The 20,507-nt window shown below is 51.8% G+C and overlaps 1 protein-coding gene across 20 annotated transcripts in view; it reads left to right on the top strand.

Moving 5' to 3' along the window:
• Positions 1 to 20,507, top strand: part of MSI2 (musashi RNA binding protein 2) — a 254,837-nt gene that overhangs the window by 78,337 nt on the left and 155,993 nt on the right. For all 20 annotated transcript variants that reach the window (XM_064166390.1, XM_064166395.1, XM_064166383.1 and 17 more), the window contains one exon: positions 10,463 to 10,555. In XM_064166390.1, coding sequence (XP_064022460.1) covers positions 10,463 to 10,555 — 93 coding nt within the window. The remainder of the gene's footprint in view (positions 1 to 10,462; positions 10,556 to 20,507) is intronic.

Below are 20,507 nucleotides of genomic sequence, written 5' to 3' on the forward strand. Positions count from 1 at the left end.
AGGGTTATTTGATCTGCTTTAGAGCGACAAGGCTGCTGCTTGCAGAAGGGCTGGTGGGTTCCCTCCCTGGCGGGGGATGCGCCTTGCTGGAGGTGGAGGCACTGTCATCCTCGCCATTCCCTGACCCATGGGTGTGGGGGGGAAGAGGATGAAAGGAAATGGGGCACTGCCTGAAATTGTGGGAGCGTTTCAGCAGCAGTAACACAGAGATGCTGCATTCAGTTTTGGCCCCCCCAGTTTAAGAGGGACAGGGATCTGCTGGGAGGGGTCCAAGGGAGGGCTGTGAGGACGATTAGGGGACTGGAGCTCTGCTTGATGAGGAGAGGCTGAGGGGCCTGAGGCTGCTTAGTCTGGAGAAGAGAAGACTGAGAGGGGATCTAATAAATGTTCATAACTATCTGAGGGCTGGGAGTCAGGAGTGGGGGACAGGCTCTGCTCACTTGCTGCCTGGGATAGGACAAGGAGCAGTGGATGGAAGCTGCAGCACAGGAGGTTCCAGCTCAACACAAGGGGAACTTCTTTCCTGGAAGGGTCCCAGAGCACTGACACAGGCTGCCCAGAGAGGTTGTGGAGTCTCCTTCTCTGGAGCCTTTCCAGGCCTGTCTGGATGTGTTCCTGTGTGACCTGAGCTAGACTGTATGGTCCTGCTGTGGCAGGGGGGTTGGACTCAGTGCTCTCGTTGGGTCCCTTCCAACCCCTGACACCCTGTGAGCCTGTGAGATGGGGACGTTCTGAGTGGTTTCAGTGGTCTGGCCTGAGAGGAGCAGCTCAGCCCTGTGGAAAGCTGCGGCACCGAGCACGGGCAGGAGCTTGACTCAGCAGATGAAGTCAAACTTGCTCATCAGTAACTGATTGCCATGTGTGCCTGGATTATGTAGATGAAATTAATCAAGGCTTAAGGGTTAAAGTTTTTTTTCCATTTGTTCTTTTCAGAGAAATCATCTGGAGGATGTTGGGAGGGAGGTAAATTGCATCCCAGCATTGCTTTGCTCTTCCCTTGCCGTGAATTTCTCTCGGTTTAGCAGAACATTATCTAGAATCTTAGCAGAGAGCTCTCAGCTCTGATTTGACAGAGCCATCAGGAGAAATTAATTGACACTAGCTTAGAAGTATTTAAATGATGTCGTGTTTGCTGCTCTGGAGAGGCAACAGACCTTTTATTTTTTGTTTTGGAGTGACCTCAGTGTTTGAAGCTGGGAAAATTTATAAACTCTTCCAGAATGTGCAGTTCCCTGAAGGAGGCTCCAAATTGGCCTGTGCTGGTGGGTTTTGTTAAGCACCATGTTAAACCTCCAACTACATTTGTTCCTTCTCCTTCAGTAAGTGGGTGCTTAAAGAAAGGTTCATTGACAGCACCATAAAAGCCATTCTGGCTGCAGAGCCACCAGCCTGTGGGCATATTGACAGAGCAAGCTGCTTGCATGCTAAAAGGTATGGCTGGCTGCAGGGGGGAGTGCTGGTGTGTGCTCTCAGGATGGCACAATCACAGAACAGATCTGGCTGGAAGAGACCTTCAAGGTCATCCAGTCCGGCCCTCAACTCAGCACTGAAGAGTCAACACTGAGCCGTGTCCCTGAGCGCCAGGTCGACATGGTGCTCAGACATCCCCGGGGATGGTGACTCCAGCGCTGCCTCCGGCAGCCTGTTCTGGTCTTTGAACCCCTTCCTGGCTTCAGAGGTACCTATGGAGCAGCCAAAGGCAAAGTGAGGCTTTGCCCATAGAATCCTCCTGCAGATTGGTTTCCCTGGTGTGGTTTGCACAGCAGGAGTACCTTCTGAGGGAAGGGTCCTGAGCAGGATCTGTGTTTTGGCTCCTGGCTGACAGCAGTGATGTGACAGTGAGACTTCGTGGGCTTGGGTAACCCACCTGATCAGTAAGCATCAGCTCTTGGTTGGACATGACTCTGCCTGAGCTTCCCCGAGGCAGTGGGCTTGAGGCTGGCCAAGGGGAGCATCTCCCCTTGTGCCTGCAGTGCCTGGGATCTGGCAGTGCTTGGAGCAGCCACTGCAGCTGTATGCAAATATGGCAGCAATTGGAGGCATTTGCTTAATTTTGCCTCCTGCTTTTGCTCTGACAGACTTAGAGATTTTAATTGGCTTAATATGACTCAAATCATGAAAACACTGTGAGGACTCTGGAGTTGAGGGGTCTGAGTTGATGTGAGCGGCAGGACCTGGAAGAATTAGACTACTTCAGGACCTCGGTATGGATTTCAGCATCCAGCTCCAGGCAGGCAGCTCTGAAGTTGTTGCCCTTGTGATCAGCTCTGCTCTGGGGCAGGTCTTCAGACATTTTTGATTGAGGGAGCCCCACAGAACTCTCTGCTTTCAGCAGAGCTGCAGCAGCACTGCAGCCTGTCGTGGGGAGCACAGGAGTAGAGGATGCTGCTGTGCCCCTCCTAGGTTTGGGAAGGCAGGGAACAGCTGGGTGCCACCTTCTGTTGTTCCAGATTAAAAACCCAGGGGCGTGGGTATGTGTTGGGAAACAGCTTGGCTTGATTTCCCACTTTGACCCCTTTAATCCACTCTCCTTCACCAGGAGCAACCTGGTCGTTGCTCCAAAACAACCTTGAAGGTGTCCTTGCAAACCTTCTTTCACCACAGTTTGTCCTGGGGGAGGCCAGGAGGCAGTGCTTTGGATGTGGCACAGGATGCCTCTTCCCAGATGATGGTCTAATGTAAGCAGAGGGATTAATGAGGGCTGTAATGGTCAGTTAATGCTGTGCTCCCTTCAAGTCCTGCTGCCATGTCTTCAGATGTGAGGTCCCTGGGCAGAATGCCATCTCTCTCTCCTGTCTCTCTCTGCCTGCCCAAGGTGAAGTTTTGGCAGTAGCCTGTAGATTTAGGAGCAGAGTCTTAATTGCATCCCACTGGGACCTTTGTACCTACATCACACAGGCACTGCAAAAATCCTGCTCCTAGTGCAGAGTCATATTGGGCAGTGATCTCCAATTGTGACCCTGGGATGTGTGCGTCCAGGAAGAGTTCTCATCTGAACTTCTGAAGGCAGTTTGGAAGCACTGCTGAGCAGTCATCAGGCAGGCAGCACTCGGGGGATATTTGGAGCTACCTTCCTCTGCACACCGTGCATGAGAAGCTAAAGCAACCAGGGGGATTTAAATAGGTTTTCCCTCTGCTCCTCTTTTTCTTCTTCTCTACCTTGGCTCTGTAACCCATCAAAGAGTTAAGTGGAGCGGAGAAGAAGGGAGCAGCCCTAGGGGATGTGATATAACTGGTTACAGCCAGACTCTGGGGCTATGATCTATTCCTGTTCTCTGGAGGGTGTGAAGTCTGGCTCTGGTGAATTTTACTGGATCTTTGATAGGAAGCTTGAAGCCAGCTTTTGCTGAGGAAAATGCTGAGCTCTCCGAGCTGGGGCTGGTTTTTCAGGAGGTTGGATCTCCCATGAGGTCTTTGTGGTGGGGCACATCCTTGTGTTGCTGTGCCAGGGGAACAAGGGCTGGTTTGCAGAGTGAATGTGAGGTGCTCCTGCCCAGCCCTTCTGGACAGGGCTCCTTTCTGGGGGTGTCTGTGGCCCCTGCAGGGCTACCATCACTGAACTGTACCCCAGTGAGGGACTGGTCCTCCCTGGGGTGGCAAACGAGAGAGTTAACTGTGGCTGTAGTCAGGAAGATGACCAGGAAGGGCTGTGCTGGACCCAGGCCAGACCTGCTTGTGAAACTCCCAAGGATGGCTTTGGCCATTGCTGCCAACTCAATCTGTCACAGAAAAATCACTTTGTGTGTTCTGCCTCCTGCTGCTACCATAGTCATCAAGGGAGGAAATGAAACACCAGCCAAAAAATGACCCTCCTAAAGTTAACAGCAGAGCCAAAGGCAGCCAAAAGCTAGGAGTACAGCAGGGACTGAGCTAACAGTCTCATTTATGAATGGATTGGGAGGCTCCAAGCCATCCGTGTTTTGCACAGTGATGGAGGGAGCTGCTTTGCCCTGCTGGGAATCTGTGCTGCTTGCTTGGATTAAAGAGCTCTTTCACTGCTGCATACCTTGCTGCAGCCTGGGTCGGCGCTGGCAGGATGACATTGGCTCACCCAGGGGTCAGGCACAAGGTATTTGCACTGGTTAAGTCTTGCTGGAATCCTATTTGGAATGCTTAGGCATGTTGGAGGTGGCGCCTAAAGCCCTGCTGCCTCTGCACGGGACTGAGCTCCTCTTGCTGCTGGAGAGCCTGATGTGTGCTGGCTGATGCTGCAGCAGAACACAGAATCATGGAATGGTTTGGGATGGAAGGGCTCTTAAAGGTGTAGTTCCAGCCTCCCTGCCACGGACAGGGACACCTTTCACTGGAGCAGGTTGCTCAAGGCTTCACCCAGCCTGGCCTTGAGCATGTCCATTGTTTGTGCACTGTGCAACAGTAGTGGGGAAGGGTTGCTGGAGCCTGCTCCTCCCTACCCAGAGAAGGGTCAGAGTGATTAGAGGGCTGACAGAGCTGCCCTGTGAGGGGAGGCTGATTGCTAGGGCTGTGCAGCCTGGAGAAGAGAAGGCTTAGGGGGACCTTACTGCCACGGACCAGTACACCAGGGGTGGCTACCGGGAACATGAAGACTCCCTTTGTACAAGGAGTCCTATGGAAAAGACAAGGGGCGACAGGCACAAGTTACTGCTGGGGAGATCCCCATTGGGCTCCAGAAGAAAATGTTTTCCCCTGAGCACAGCCAGAGATTGGAATCATGTGTATGGAGTCCCCTGCACTGGGCAGTTTGAAGGCTCAGCTTGGTAGGGTGCTGGGCCAGCTCCTTTAAACCACACCAGCACCTAGAAAGGATGGAGCAGATGATTCTTGGGGTCCCTTCCAGCCTGGCACTCTGGGATTGTGTGAGAAAGGTTGGCAGCTTTCAGTAAACTTTGCCTTTTTTCCATCATGGGCTTTGCTTCCCCTTTCCTCTCTTTTTTTTTTCAGTAGCTTTTTGGAGCTTGCTGTGAGGATCCTGGAGGCACAAAAAAAACCCCAAAACCAAACCTGGAGAGTTCTTGCTCACAGTTTGTGCTTTGCCGAGGGAGCCTGGCACTTGAGTTAGCAGGATCACTTCCCCTTGGACGTGAGGTAGTGTCATTTTGGATCAGAAGCAGTGATGTAGTTTGAGTGTACAGCACAATGAGGTATCAAATGCACTTCAGCACATAGAGCAAAGATGATTTTCCAGTTACAAACCTGTTTAGAAGGTAGATCCACCAGGAATGGTGAGCTGGCAAGCTGCAGGTGAGGGCAGCAGGCTGCACCCACACTTACATGCCAGCCCCTGCAAGGGGAGAGCTCTGCAAAACAATTACAGGTGCAGAATTAGTTTAATCTGAAGTTAATGCTAATTCCAGCAATTGGGGATGGAGATTCATTAGTGGTGGAGGAGGACTGAAGTGCTACATGGAGGAGTGGAGGAGGCAAAGCCTTCACGAGTTACAGGAGTGCAGCGCGGGCACCGGGCTGCAGGGTGTCCTCTGAGCCTCTTGGCTGCTGGTTTGTTTCAGAGCCTGGCTCTGCCCCTTGCTCCTTGCCAGTGGTTCTGCTTCCAGCAAAGCTCTGATGGCATGCAGAGCATTCTGGCTGCCAGGCGTGCGTGCCCGCCTCGCTGTTAGTGGCACCTGCACCGTTGGATAACCCAGTTCCCAGCACGTGTGCTTCACTTTGCCAGCGCCACGCTCAGTCTCCTCTCTGTGCTGGCTGGGGGTAAGAACTCCTCCTTTCCAACCACACCATCCCAGCCTCCCAGGCCAGGAGCTCTACACCAAAACTGCTGAGGGAACAGCAGAAAAAAAAAAACAGGTAGCTGAAAGAACAGTAAAGAAACAGCATTTAAAGGCCTTACCCAGAAGTGAGGTCTGCAGCTGCTGGGCCTTGCTGCAGAGCAGGAAATGCTTTTGAGGTCCTGAAATTCAGGGAACTTGGCAAAAGATTTTCTGGGCTTAAAGCCCTCTTTATTAATGTTTAATGGCCACAATGGTAAGACAGGTTCATTGAGGGGTAAAAACCCTGCAACACTAAGAAAATGAAGAAGAGCTGGAATGAGCGGAAATGGCCTGAAACTGTGCCAGGGGAGAGTTAGGTTGGAGATAAGGAAAAGTTTCCTGTCTGGAAGAGTGGTCAGGGATTGGCACAGGCTGCCCAGGGATGTGGTCTCCATGCCTGGAAGTGTTCAAGAATGGTGTGTCCATGGCACTCGGGGACAGGGTTCAGTGGCCATGGTGGTGTTTGGCTTAGGGTTGGACTGGGTGATCTTGAGGGTCTTTTCTGATCAAAGCAGTTCTGTGATGCTGTGTTGCATTAGCAGTGTTGGGTTAATGGCTGGACTTGATGGTCCACCCCAACTCACTCAGTGATTCTAAGCAGAGATGTTAACACGCACTGAGCTGGAGGCTCTGCCTTTGCAAAACTGCAGCTCCTTCCCCGTGTCTGTTGATGGCAGCTCCTGTTGCATGCTGACATGTTTGGAGTGGAACAGGATTCTTGTTTCCAGACACTGTCTTCAGCCTGTTGTGTGGAGCAGCTTTACCTGCTGCACCCCAAGCCGATCTAATTGCGACCCTACCCTTGCCAGAGCTGGCAAGCAAAGAGGGGAGCCTTCTTGTCTTGCTGAAGCAGGATGGGTTTCTCCCCCTGCTTCTGCACGCCCTGAAGTGTTTGCTCAGTTTCAGAACACAAAGGCAAACGTGTTTTTCAAAAGCCAAGCCAATAAAGGGATTGTCACCTTGAATGACTCCTCGCAGGAGCAGTCAGATGTGTTTTGATTAACTGCAACACTAGCGGAGTGTACAAACAAAGCAATTCTGCAGCTCCTTACAATTAAGAGACTTTGGAGCCGGGCTCAGATCTGCCTCTCCCCGGCTGATGCCTTCTGCAGCGGGAGAGAGACACCTTCAGTACGGCAAAGCTGCGAGCCCCCGAGCGGCTGCGCTGTGCGGAGCCCTGCAGCAGGGAGCAGAGATCCCAACCGGAGCCGTGAAGCTGGAGGTGCTGTGGGTTCAGAGTGCCCCTAAAGACACGGGTTTGGGGTTGATCCACACGGATCACTTCCAATCGCCCAAGCGCTGCTGCTCTTCACACCCCAGGCGCAGAGCAGGTGGAGCTGCCGTCTGAGGGTCCGACCCCAGAGCTCTTCAGGAGCCCTTTTGTGGTCTGGGGAGTGCCTCTGCTGTGAGCAACCTGCAAAGAGCAGGTCTTGAGCTCAGGAGAAGAGGTAAAGACCCTCAGTGCCTTTTGCTGGGGGCACTGCAGGCTGGGTGGAGACTCCAGGGGCTTGGGATGTGGTTTGGGTGTTGGGGTTTTTTAATTAAAGCAATGAAATCTCTCAATGAGTGCTTTTCTTAGGTGCCTACATTTTCTTCTGGAGCCCCATGGGGATCTCCCCAGCAGTAACTTGTGCCTATCACCCCTTGTCTTTTCCATAGGACTCCTTGTACAAAGGGCAATTGCAGCTTTTTGGGGGGGGTTAGAAGTTTTGTTTTTCTGAGACAAACGAGAAAGCTTGATTCAAGCCCCCCTAATTTTTAAGTAGAAGCTCTTCAGTTGGCTCAGTTTCTTCTGCCTCTGCTCGTTTGTGGTCTTTAGTGTTTACTAGACAGCCTTAAGTGTACTTCATTAAACACCTTTTTACCTTTTGATTTCCCTCCCTGAAGCAAGCACACCTCTGGGGAGGTGGTGGTGGAGAATGTCAGACCGGTGAGGCTCACTGGGCTGAACCAGCAGCCCCTCAAGTGTTGGTGCCCTGGCTCCGGCCGAGGGTACCTGGTGAGCAGCAAGGGAGGTCTCCTCCTGTGCTCTCTCAGCCATTAGCAGTGAGAGGTTTGGGGACCTCCTGGCTAACATCAGACGTCTGAACTCTGGTGTGAGCAGTGCCTGGTGCTGGCAATTTGCTGTGCTTTAGAATCTCTTTGCTGGGTGATTCAGTGGCTGATCTACACAGAAGGTGTCCCTGGTGTGGTGAAATCCTGCACTTAATGAATGCTTTTATTTTTTAATGAGTTTTGAGTGCTCAATCTCATTTGGGTAATATTTGCAGACCTTCGGCTGTTAGGCTAAGGAGGTGTCTGAGGCTCTGGGTCTAGTGCAGATGTCTGCTAGGTGGGAGCAGGACAACAGAGCTCTGCTAAAGCCTTGCCTTGGGACTCCTCTCGGCTAACGAGAGGCTTGCAGGTTGCAGCTGGAGCCAGAGGTTTGTTTCCAGTTGCTCTGCCTCTCGGCGCAGTTACCCCCTGAGAGCTGCTGAGGCTCTGCCGGCACAGGCAAGTCAGCAGCGTGCGGCAGTGAGCCCTGGAGGTCATGCGGTGAGCCCTGGAGGTCATGCGGTGAGCCCTGGAGGTCATGCAGTGAGCTGCTCCCGGAGCGAGCTGCAGCGCTCCCATGGGCTGGGGCTGCCCCGCGCTGCAGCTGGGCTCAGCCTGGCTGCTGGCAGCAGGGAGCACTGTGCTGAGCAGCCTGCGTTTGCCGGTGTCCAGATCTTCACGGGCACCAGGATGGCTTTCAGACCTGCCCCTTTGTCACAGCCGCATCTCCTGGGCTGCTGCTGCTGGCTGGGCTGTGGGAGATGGGGGCAGGAAAGTGACTCCTGGCTGAGTCAGGGGGCACTTTGGTGCCTCATGCCACGGGTGGCAGGAAGGCAAGGAAGGCTCCCGCTGAGGCAGGGCAGGGCGGGAGGAATCGCTGGGGCCACACATCACTTGTGCTGTTTCTCTGAGGGGAATTTGTCTAACAAAGCAATTGAACTGTCTTCGGGAAAACACAGATTGTAAAAGCAGACTTAATTTTGTGCTTCACTTTTGCACCAAAGAGCTGATTTCTGAAACCATTTCCCAGCTCGCAACACATCTCCAGGCATTAAAATGTTGTGAATTTGCCTGTCATTACCAATATTGCCTTTGACTGAAGCTATTGAAACAAAGTAGTCTTTTTTTCCCCCCCTTTTTTTTTTCCTCTCCCCCTTTCTCTTCAACCTCCAATCTTGCTTCTAAAAGCAGTAGCTCTCTTTTGCTTGCTTTCTTTCTTGGTCAAATATAAAAATGATGATAATTTCAAATATTGCTTTAGAATAATTGCTTTCCTCCCTCTTTTGTATGACAACAGAAGCTTGGCCTGATCTTAAATCAGATGCTGGCAGGCAGAGGGCTCTTGACAGCCCTGCAAAATCCTTTAGTTACAAGTCGACTTTAGCCAATTCTTTATTTGTAAATGACAATTTGCTACAGAAAAATATATGCTTGGGCTTCAATTTTGGAGCCCTAGATTGCAGCCAGGAAAAAATAATTGAATTTTTACTCCTTTTTTTTTCTCCTCTCTCTTTTCTTCCTAACTTAAAAAAAAAAACCAAACAAACCCAAACCCAACTGAAATAATAAAGTGAAGCTTTGTGCAGCATGGTTAGGGGCTGATTGAGGGAAAGCTCTCCCCTGGTTCATTTGAATGGTGCTGGAGATGGGAATGATGTTTAATTTGTTTGGAGAGATGTATTTGTTGGTTTCTGGAGGTGGCAGGCAATGGTGACTTCAAAACATCCCTCTGTGTGGTGGGGAGGGCTGCTGCTGCTTCTCCCCAGCTGTAAGAGCATTGCCTACAGCGAGATGAAGCATTTCTTCTCTGCCCAAGCACGTGGGCATGCTGCCAGCACTGTTGTCCTGGGTCTGCTTTGGTTTATGGTGTCCCATAAAGGTCAAGTGGTTTGGAATTGGCTTCCCTTGCACCAATGGGGGGTTGAGTCCTTGGGCTGCAGGGGTTCCAGATGTAGACAAAGGGTGATGTGGTTGTCTGCCCTCTGTGGAGAGTCCAGCATCATCCCTTTGTCAGGTGCATGTGGCTCAGCAAGCAGGACTGGGTGTTCAGATGGGGTCTGGGGGAGCAGAAGGGGGTTTCTGAAGGGCCTGACACAGCTGGTGAGGGACTGTGGGAGCATTTCAGTTCATGGCATGGGGCAGCTGGAGGACTCCATTGGTGTCTTTTGTCAGTGGATTATTTTTAAAGTAACTGTGCAAGTTTCTTCCAAACTGAGCTGTGGAAGCTGAACAGCATCTCCTGGATGGGATGGGCTTCCCTTGGCCACAGGCATGCGCTCTGTCTTTAGGAGACAAGGAAGGCAGCAGCACGTCCTCCTGGAGACAGCAGCTACGAGGGCACCACCTTGGACTCCTTTTTCACTCCTGTTAGCATTGAGAAGCACAATAAAAGCCATTTATTAAAAAAAAATACCCAGAGGCTAGAGCTGTTATTGAGAGCCTTTCCTCGGCCATTCCTCAAACCAAACCAAAACAAGACTGAGGAAAAACAAAACAATAACCCCAAGAAATCTTTAATTGCCCAGAATCTGAACTGCTTTGTATCCAAATCTTCTCATAGACTGGGTTAGGGATGGCATCTGGAAGAATATTTCTTCTCTTCTGGTTTTTTTTTTTCCCCTCCTTCCACATATTGTTTGAAATAATCTGGTTAAACCTTGTGCTTGTCTTGTAATTTCTTACAGATGGTCACGAGAACAAAGAAAATATTTGTAGGTGGATTATCAGCTAACACAGTAGTGGAAGACGTAAAGCAATACTTTGAACAGTTTGGCAAGGTAAGTTCCTGCCCGAGTCAGCGCTGCATGCTTGGAATTTTTATTGCTTCTTGCTCCTTTTCCTTGCTTTTCAAAGTGCTTTAAAACACAGAAGCTCAAAGGAGGTTCGAGGGAGGGCCTCCTGTTCTGCCTTTCAGCTTCTGGAATTCCTGCTCTGGTTGTGTACAGTTTAGCTGGCACTGCTTACTGTCTGTGAGGAGTAAAGGATCCTTGGGAGGTGAATCTTTGTGTGTGTTCAGTAAGAGTTGGACTCTTGGTTGAGTGCTTACAGTTGTCTTCTCCATGCAATTGGCCTTCTGATGCCAAGGGAAAAAGGGGCAGATCAGGTGTATGTGAGAGAGCTCATTAAGTTATGGCAGTGCCTGAAGGAACCTCAGGAATAGCAGGAGGAATGCAGGAGTCACAGGAGTGTCCATTCAATTTCTTATCAAAAAGTGCCTGTGCAAGATCCTGTGGCAGTGCCTGCAGGATCCTGATGCCAGCCTCTACCAAACCCACACCCAACAAAGCTGTGCACAGAGGGGAACCTGAGCCTCCATTGCTGCCTTCTTGTTGATGGAGCAGCTCAAACCCTGGCTCTGGTTGTATCCCCCAACTTCTCTGGAGCTCCCCAGATCCTGAAGGCTTCTGGGTGCTTACCAGAAATCTGACAAGGTGAAGAACTTGCACAGCTGCCTGCTTTGAGCCCAGTTCATGGTACCACCTTCCGTGGAGACTCCTGTCAGCCCCCCTCTCACTGGGGCTCCATACAGCTCAATTCCTGTCTTTTGGAGTGCATCAGCTGATGATTTAGGTACAAGGGGGCCTGCAGGAAAGCCAGGAAGGAACTTTTGACAAGGGCTTGTAGTGATAGGGAAAGAGGGAGTGGATTGAAGCTTGAGGAGGGGAGATCTAGACTGAAGATAAGGAAGAAATTCTTTCCAGTGAGGGTGGGGAGACACTGGCACAGGTTGCCCAGGGAGGCAGTGGATGCACCCTCCGTGGAGGTGTTCCAGGTGAGGTTAGAAGAGAACTTAAGCAACCTGGGCTAGTGGAGGTTGCCCATGGCAGGGAGTTGTAACTCGGTGATCCTTAAGGTCCCTTCCAACCCAACCCATTGTGAACCTGTGACTGGGTGAGGACGCAGCAGCACAGCCCAGAGCGAAGCAGCTCCCATTCCTACGGCTGCTTTGTTTCTGTGCTGTGTCCTGAAGAGCCTTGGGCAGGCAGTGCGCTGAGGAGAGCCGAGGAGGGAAGCTGTGCTGCATTGATCCTTGTTTTGCAAACCATTCATTTTATTTTCAATAACAATCTTCGATTCTGGCAGGCTGCTTACAGCCTGCTGAGCCTTTTTATTAAAGGATTACAGCAGCTTTTTGGATGTTTCTTCTGTAGTTACTTCTAATTGCAGAACTTCTCTAACCTGTATTTTCAGAGTTAATAATAGTTTCAGTAGCAGAGCTTTGCATATTGTCTGGATGCTGTCTTAATATAGTCTTTAATTTCACCATCTGGTAGTTTCATGCTTGTAGTTTTACGGGCCCTGGGAATGCAGTCTCAGTCCGGGCTGGGCTGCTCGGCAGCGGCTGCTGATGTGGGGCACTTTGGTTCTGCTCCCCTGCTCTGCCTTTCCTCAGACAGCTCAGAGGAGCATGGCAGTTTCACAGGCAATGCTCGGGGAAAAGCAGAGATGGTTTGGGTTTGTTTGGGTTTTGGGTTTGTTGGAGTTGTTTTTTTTTTTTTCCCTGAGCCTCTTAATTTGAAAGCTAAAAAATTTCAAGTGCTGAAAATAATCACATGAGTTGTGATCCAGGCTGGAACCTGGCAGCAGGGCTCTGGGGTATGTCCTGCTGAAGCTGTGTGGTCCAGTCCTTAGAGGGCCACTCCTGTAGGACTCAGGTGCACAGGGTTCGGTCCTTGAGGTGACCTTTTCCAGCTGCTTCCCTGCTTTAGTTTATGAAAAGGAGATGAGTTTGGTGTTTTGGAGAAGAGGCTTCTTGCCTGTGTCTCCATGACTTGACCTTGTGTGCAGGCCTTCACGTTCTGTCTGCTGCACTTTGCTGTTTGTGGGGTGCTCTGGGGTGATTCTCCCCAGGGGGTGTGAGGTGGTGTGGAGCTCGCTCAGAACCCTAGGAAATGGGGCCCTGTGGTCCAGCTAAACTAGACAACTCATTAATAAGCTGCAGTGGGTGGGATGCTGCTCTCAGATATGAGCCAGGACTGGCTCTGTGGGACTTCGTAGGAGCTGCCTCCTTCTCTAGTCCCCTTCTTAACCTTTCCTTGACTTGCAGGCTGGGATTGCAGGCTCTTTGTGGTGGGGACTGGTGCTAGGGCTGTGCAGTGCTCTCACACAAGGCTTGCTCCCCTTCCAGCACCAACAATGCCCAGTGATGGGTTGGCAAGTTTTACCTTGGCTTGGCACTTGCTTAAAGCCAAGGAAATTGCATTACATAATGCAGGTGTGGAGGAGCTGCCCAGGTTTGATAAGAGCATCTCAGGTGACTTGCTCTTTGAAATGCTGACCCTATTTATTGGTGTGGAAAAGAATTGCTTACCTACTGCTGTGATTCTTGAAATCCTGTTGGTACTTGCTGCACAGAAGAGCTTTGCAACCCGGGGAGGTTGTTTTGGAAAGTGGAGGTAGGTCTGGAAATGCAGGAGGTGGTTAGAACAGCTCCCAGTTCCGGGGCTGGGCAGACTTGCTCCTTTAACTGGAGTTGGCAGGAAGGAGCCTAAAGTGGTGAGTTTGAAAGTGCAGCTTCTTGAGAAGTGAGTGCCAGAACCACCTTCTCCAATGAAAAGAAGGCTGCTTGAATGTGCCTTCTTCCCTCCCTTCTCCAGTGAAAATGCCTGCCTGTTTGAGCACCAAAATCCTTGGCAATGCTAACTCCTGGGAGTCTGATGGTGAACTTTTGGTAGTGGGAGTTGTGTGTGGGCATGAGTCTGGCACTGGGGCTTCTCCTTCCAGTGGTTTCAGGGTGCAGGATCCATAAGAGGAGAATGTGAGGAGGCTAAAGTGGGAGAAGAGTCCTCCAAAGGAAGCCATAACCATTTATAATCAAAAGGGAAGAAAAGAAGCCTTTGTCTCACAGCCTAATCCTGATGGTCTTATGCAGTTGTTTCTGTGCTCCTCTGCTCTCGCAGTCAGAGAGGTTTCAAACGTTCTTGCAAACAAAGTAAATTTGCCAGCTGTGTTAACCCATCTGGGGCCTGCAGTACTGCCCTGTGCTGACCTGTGAAGAGCTGGTTGTTAAGACCAAGTTTTAAAGCAATTTAAATGAGAAAGTGTTAGAAGTGAGATGCAAAGAGAACAGTGGTGGGGGCTGCACTTTCCTCCCCTCTGCAGGAGTCACAAGCGCTGCCCTGAGCCACCAGTTGGGCAATGGCTGCAGATCCACCTCTTTGAAGGAGGTAAGCAAAGTGGTGCTGCCCAAGAGGAGGACGTGTTGGAGCATTTAAGGCTTCTGGTATCACTTAAAAAAAAGAGGAGAAAAAAGAAGGCAGCAACCTCTTACAGGCTCCCTGAGAGGAGAGTGATGGCAGAAGCCAGCCCTGGGCACTAACGAATTGCACCTTGCGGTGGCCACACATGTCCTGCAGCTTTGGAGCTGGAAGTGACTGCTGCTGAGGGACCTGGGAGGGTTGGGGTTTCAGTAGGTAATGCTCCCTTTGTAGAGCTCCTGTGAGAATGAGGGAGTCCTTATTTTGCTGCTTGCAATTACACTTCACATGGCGAACTGTGTAATTAGTTTGGAAGACTTATGCCTAGTCATTGGTTTATCCTAATCGGCTTTGGCTTTTCCCAACAACAAAGTGAGCTTATTTTCCTAAGCTGAAACAACTCTGCTCCCTTTGTTCCTCTCTTTTATTGTCTCATTCCTTTCATTCTGTTTTACTGCCAAAGTTTTGTTTCATTAGGCCTACAAGTCATTTCCAATCCAGTGGGCTGCTACAATAAGGCCTTTATAGCTCAGCTGCCCTGGTTCCCATGTCCCTTCTGGTCTGGAGCCAGGACTTGCTGTTTGACATGAGATTTTAACCCTTTTGCTGCCTCAGCTCTCAATCCCCCCGTGGTCCTTGAGGTTAGCTTGGTGTGGTGCAAGCCAGGCTGGGGATGGGGGTGCGTGGGACCCCCCAAGGAGCGTCGGAATCCAAGGGATGGCTGTGGCTGTTGACACCTTAATGGGGCTGGGCTCCAGGTACACTTTTGGACCCAATTATTGAAGCAATCCTGAGTCAAAATCGGAGCAGTGAAATGATGTCAGCAGTTGTGGTGAGCACAGTCCTGGGGGTTAGAAAGGCCACGATGGCCTCCTGGCCCCTTGCCTTTGCAGAGTTACGGTAAAGGAGCATTTGAGCTGCCTTGAGCCATGAGATCAGCCCTTGTGGGAACCGCTCCTGTGGAAGCATCCTGTTCTCTGGTGGGGACAGAACACCTTGAAGTCCATCCCCCTTCTCTGGGGCAAGAAATGGTGGTTCTTCAAAGGAGATGTGTGCAGCAGCTTTGCGGGCAAACAAGATTGGCGTGTTGTGACATCAGGCTGCTGGAAGAGCAGTGCTGGTGTTGGTGGCCCCAGCTGCTTTGCTTCTGAAGATCTCAAAGCAGGCACGTTGCTGGCTCTGCGAGATTTGGGTTGGTTCGTTTTGTTCACATCAGTCCCCAGGGTACTTTTGGGGGAGGGAGCTGCGGTGTTGGCTTTTTTGGTTTGAGTTTTCAGCCGAAGCGGGAGCAGAGCAGCGCTCATTAGTTTTGGTTTGTGTTCTGGCTTGCCACGAGGTCCCTCCGACAAGCCGTGGGCATGTTCCAGCTTTGCTTGGAATAGGCAACTTCCTCCAGAAAGGTTTCTAAGCTTGGGAGAATGTGGAACAGGACAGGATTGGTGAATTACCTCTGGATCCGAAAGGCTTTGCACAGTCACTTGTGATTTCCTGCCAGCCGCAAAGGGGACCAGCGCCGTAATAACATCCAGCTTCTGATGGCTTTCGTTTTTAACTCCGGCTCTTGAAAGCTTGCAATTTTCTGATCTCTCCCTCCTGCAGCCATGATTTAGTGTCGGGTGGCAGTTCAGCAAGTGAGAGGAGAGTAACTTCTCAAAGCCTGTCGAGCGCCAGGCGCACCTGAGCCCAGCCCCACAGCACCGCCTCGCAGGCAAATAAAGCTGAGGGCAGCGAGGCCGTGGGCAGCCAAATGCGAGGATGAGAACTTCCTTCTTGGGCTCTGCAGTGTCATACTTCAGACCCAGGCAGCAGTGCCGAGAGGGAGCAGTTTAACCATCACAAAAACTCAGCTGTTGTAATAAAGCGCCGCTGCTCTCTCCGTGTCGGTGCGCTGGGAGCGGGGAGCGGGCAGGAGGTGGGACCCACACCGAGGATTTCAGCCTAATTGGGTGCTTTGCATAACTTAACTTCCCGCAGCCTTTCTCCTCTGACAGCTGGGAAAAGAGACATCAAGGAGACGGGAGAGCAAACTCCTCCTGGCTCGGCGAGGCTGCCTGGCTGCGAAGGAGTTAATGCGCGGCTGTAGCCCTGAGCTCCGCCGGTCTGCTCCTCTCGGAGACCTTCACTGTGGCCTCTGGAGATGTTGTTACAATGGAGTCGTTAGCATGAGAAAAGGGAGAAGGGTGGATGGGGAAGCCTGTGTGGAGCAGGGGCTGAGGGCAGAGTCGGGAGGTGCCTGTGCGAGTGCAGCAGCCCTGGCGTGCGGCTGGGGCTGTGCCGTGAGGTCTGCGGTGTGGGCGCAGGGCTGGGGGGCTCCTGCCGGGCTTGCTTTGCGGCCAGCTCGGTGCTGGGGGGCTGCGTTCACGGATTCACATCGGCTTGGAAGGCACCTTCAAAGGTCGTTTTGGCCAACCCCCCCCTGCAGTAAGCAGGGACACCTCCAACTAGATCAGGCTGCCCAGGCTCACGTCCAGTCTGATTTTGAGAGTGTCCGGGGATGTGAGCTCTAGACCTGGTGTGAAGGAGCCTATGGCTGTTGTGTTGTTCTGCCTCAGTTACCTGGGGGTCCCCTGGGAGAAGGTGCTTAATGAGAGTCATTGCCTCTCCTTACAGCGTGGTAAGCACTGGACAAACGTGTTGGGTTGGTTTTTTTTGCAGCTTCTAATAAGTTCTGGACAGTAAACCTCATGACCTGGGGAGGCTGCTCTGGTGCAGCATCCAGCCTTCTGCCCACTGCTGCTTGTGCTTTAAAGTTCCATCCTTTTATCCTTTTTGGAATTCCTCATTGGAATGTTCTGTCCACCATATTCCAAAGGATGATGGATGTGCCTTTAAATTGTCCTTTGGCGTGTGACAAAGGGATCCAGGGGTCCCTCCTGGCCTAAAGCACTTGTTAGTATTTCTCCTCCCTCCCACGAATGCTTTTTTCCTCTTTTTTTTTTTCTTCTTTCTTTCTTTCCCTTTTTAACAAGCTGAGAAACTGGATCCTTGCCCCTGCAGCAGGCAGGGTTTTCATCCTGCCCCTGAGCGGCTGTGCACAGGAAGTCAGTTTGGAGGTGGTCTGTAATAAGAGCCATGCTTTGTGGAAGTGGTTTTGTTCTAAACGAGCTGTTGGTTTCTACCTGGATTTTACGAAAGGAGGAAATGTGAGGGCAGGATTTGTGGCCGAGGAAGCTGTATCAGAACTCAGCAGAAGTTTGAAGTACATTTTGGTTTCCTTTTCTCCTCTGGTGAAGTGCAATGGCAAGGAAGCTTTTGTGCTGCAGCTCCACAACCCCTGTGAGATTAGGGAATCGTGCTGGGGAGCTGGGGCCTCTGGCATCTGTCTTCTGTTTCCCACTGTGCCACCCACGTGCTGCCTGGCTTTGGGCAAGCTGCTTTATCTCGCCTTACATTTCCTTGCCTTTCTTACTGGGTGAGCTCTGGAGGGCATGGGAAACGTCAATGTGCCAAGGCTGCTGTCACTCACTGCCTGCACCGGGGCGGACTCTGCAGACTGAAGAGCTCTCTCTGGCAGCAGGGGCAGTGGGCTGAGGTTGGGTTGGTGCTGGGAGCACCAGAGATGGTTTGGGCACCCCTGAGGCAGCTCTGCTGTAGGTCCAGCTTGAGCATCCCAGTTCCTAGAAGCTGTAAGGGCCAGGACCATGTAGCAATAGGACAAAGGGCAAAGGGTTTGAAACTGGAGCAGGGCAGATTGAGTTTGGACAGCAGGAGGAAGTTCTGCGCAGTGAGGGTGGGGAGAGACTAGAACAGGTTGCCCAGGGATGGGGTTGAAGCCCCATCCCTGGAGACATTCAAGGTCAAATCTGATGTGTCTCTGGACAGCCTGCTCTAGCTGGAGGCGTCCCTGCTGCCTGCAGTGGGGTTGGACAGGATGCCCTTCCGACCCAGTGCGATCTGTGACTTCATCTTGAAGGTTTTTTCCAGCCCAAACGATTCTGTGATTCTTTAAATAGTTCTCTTAGGAGAACTTAAGGGTTTTACTTCCTAGGCAGAAAATATGCCTGAGTGCATTTTGGTGGAAGCAGAGTGATAGCTGAGCACGGCAGATCGGTCAGCGGCAGTGCCATCGCTACCCACCACCCAGCAGTGGCTAAGGTGGCAGCCCTGGCAGGCAGATGTGTGCAGTGTGGCACAGTCAGTGTATTTATAAACACAAGTTCAGTAACGGGGACAAGGGCAAAGTAGCTCAAACGCAGAGCCAATTAAGATAATCTGAGCAGAATGAGGATTAACAGCCCCTTAATCTGAAGGGTACCTCAAATGCATGTGGCCAGCTGAGAGCAAACAAATGTCTCTGCCAGGGACGTTTGCAAGGGAGTTGGGGCGAGCAGGAGGGTGCAGCAGTGTTGGCAATTTTCTGTCCAGGGCAAAACCTTGCTGAAATGGTGACTGGACCCTGATGGGTGCTGCTGCAGGACATATTGCAGAGCATCACACCTCCTGGCCGTGCTGGCAGCACCACAGAAGTCTGGAGCAGAGTCGTGGGTGTGTGGTGAAGGAGATTCTGCAGAGTCTTTTTCCCCATCAGCTGTCAGGGCTGTTGGAGGAGAAGCTGCTTAGTGCAATCTTCCTTGAGGTGAGGTGCAGGGCCCATCGTGGCCTTGCCTGCTGCTCCTAAAGCTGCGGAAGGCTGCTCTGAGATGAGCTGGCAATGCATGGGGAGGTGCCACATCTGCACCCCTGTTCCAGGACACTGGTTTTAAAAGGGAGCAGATCCGAGCATGTGTAAGGTTCTCCTGTGAGCCTGTTCTCTGTTTCAGTGCTGCCCTTGGAGTGTTTTGGGGCTGAGCTGTGGAAGGTGCTGGGCTGCAGGCTCGATCTGCTGGTGCTGGTTGGAGGAGGTGTGCAGGGGACCCCGCGGTGGTGATGGTCCTCAGGCAGGGATGCTGCTGTGCGAGCTGTGACTCCAGCAGAAGGTCCCTGTGCTGCCTCTGCTGCTCTGACGAGTGGTTTAGCGAGTTCAGATCGGTGCCATGTTAATTGTCAGGACTGGGAGGGTGGGAGCAGATTTCACCGGGGGCAATGGAAGAGATCCAACGAATTTCCACTCTGTTTCCCAGCTTGGCAAACCAGCACTTACTGTCACTTTGCATAAATAGGTTTATTTCAGAGGGTCAGCCGTCAGCACTCCCCCTCTTCCCCTGCTGGCCCACCCTCCCCTGAAGGATAGGAGGCCGACGAGCATTTAATTTCCCCAACAGCAGGTGCTTGTCATCCATCTGAAGATAGCTGCCAACATCTGGTGCAATTGCCTCAGCAAACGCCGTAACAAGGCGGCCTGCAGTTCAAAGGCAGGCAGAGCGTTGCCTCTTTAATGATAACAAGCTGTTGGCTTCCCCTCCGAGATGAATTCATCTCACAGATGTTTGTCTAGTTTTGGCAATCTTATCACTATAGCTTTGGTGATTATGCTCAACTGGAGACTATTACTGTAAAAGAAGTTTGAACTGGTTCCATTTCCCCCTTGCTTATTTATTTATTTCCCCCCGATATTTCTTTGCTTTCTGCCTGTGATTTGTACCCACAGTGCTGGTGCCAGTGTCCCAGGACCCCAGCGCCAGCTCCAGGTGGTAGCTGCCTGCTGGACACCTGCAGCTCTGCCCAGCAGCAGCTCTGTGGTTTGAGCCCTCTCCTTAACTTTGCATTTTCTGGGGTTGTTTGGCTCTCACCCTGTGCTCTCTAATAACTGCAGCACACTTGATGGTTTGTGCAGAGCACCCAGAGCGCTCTGGGTACTCCCCGTTGGGCAGCAGCGCGCCGGTGACCTTGGCAGGGGTTTGTAATGACACTGTGCAGCTGGCCTTGTGGGCAGCACTGGGGCCCTCGCTACAGGAAGGACCTTGAGGGGCTGGAATGTGTCCAGGGGACAGCGAAGCTTGGGGAAGGGTCTGCAGAACAGGGCTGGGGAGGAGCAACTGAGGGAGTTTAGGCTGGAGATGAGGAGGCTGAGAGGAGATCTCATTACTTTCTGCAGCTGCCTGAGAGGAGGCTGCAGTGAGGTGGGCTTGGGCTCTGCTCCCTAGGCTCAGGTGATAGAAGGAGAAGAAACTGCCTGAAAATTGTGCCAGGGATGGGTGAGTTTGGAGATGAGGAAAAATTTCTTTGCTGCAAGACTGGAATAGGCTGCCCAGGAGTCCCCAGACCTGGAGACATTCAAGAAACCTGGGGCCAGGGTTTAGTGGCCATGGTGGTGTTAAAGGCTGCGCTTAGAATCATAGAATCAACCAGGTTAGAAGAGACCTCCAAGCTCATTCAGTCCAACCTATCATCCAGCCCTATCCAATCAAATAGACCATGGCACTAAGTGCCTCATCCAGTCTTGTCTTGAACACCTCCAGGACGGCAACTCCACCACCTCCCTGGGCAGCCCATTCCAATGCCAATCACTCTCTCTGCCAACAACTTCCTCCTAACATCCAGCCTAGATCTCCCCTGGCACAACTTGAGGCTGTGTCCCCTTGTTCTGTTGCTGGTTGCCTGGCAGAAGAGACCAACTCCACCTGGCTACAGCCTCCCTTCAGGTAGCTGTAGA

Source organism: Pogoniulus pusillus, chromosome 27 (assembly GCF_015220805.1).
Source record: "Pogoniulus pusillus isolate bPogPus1 chromosome 27, bPogPus1.pri, whole genome shotgun sequence".
NCBI classification, from domain to species: domain Eukaryota; kingdom Metazoa; phylum Chordata; class Aves; order Piciformes; family Lybiidae; genus Pogoniulus; species Pogoniulus pusillus.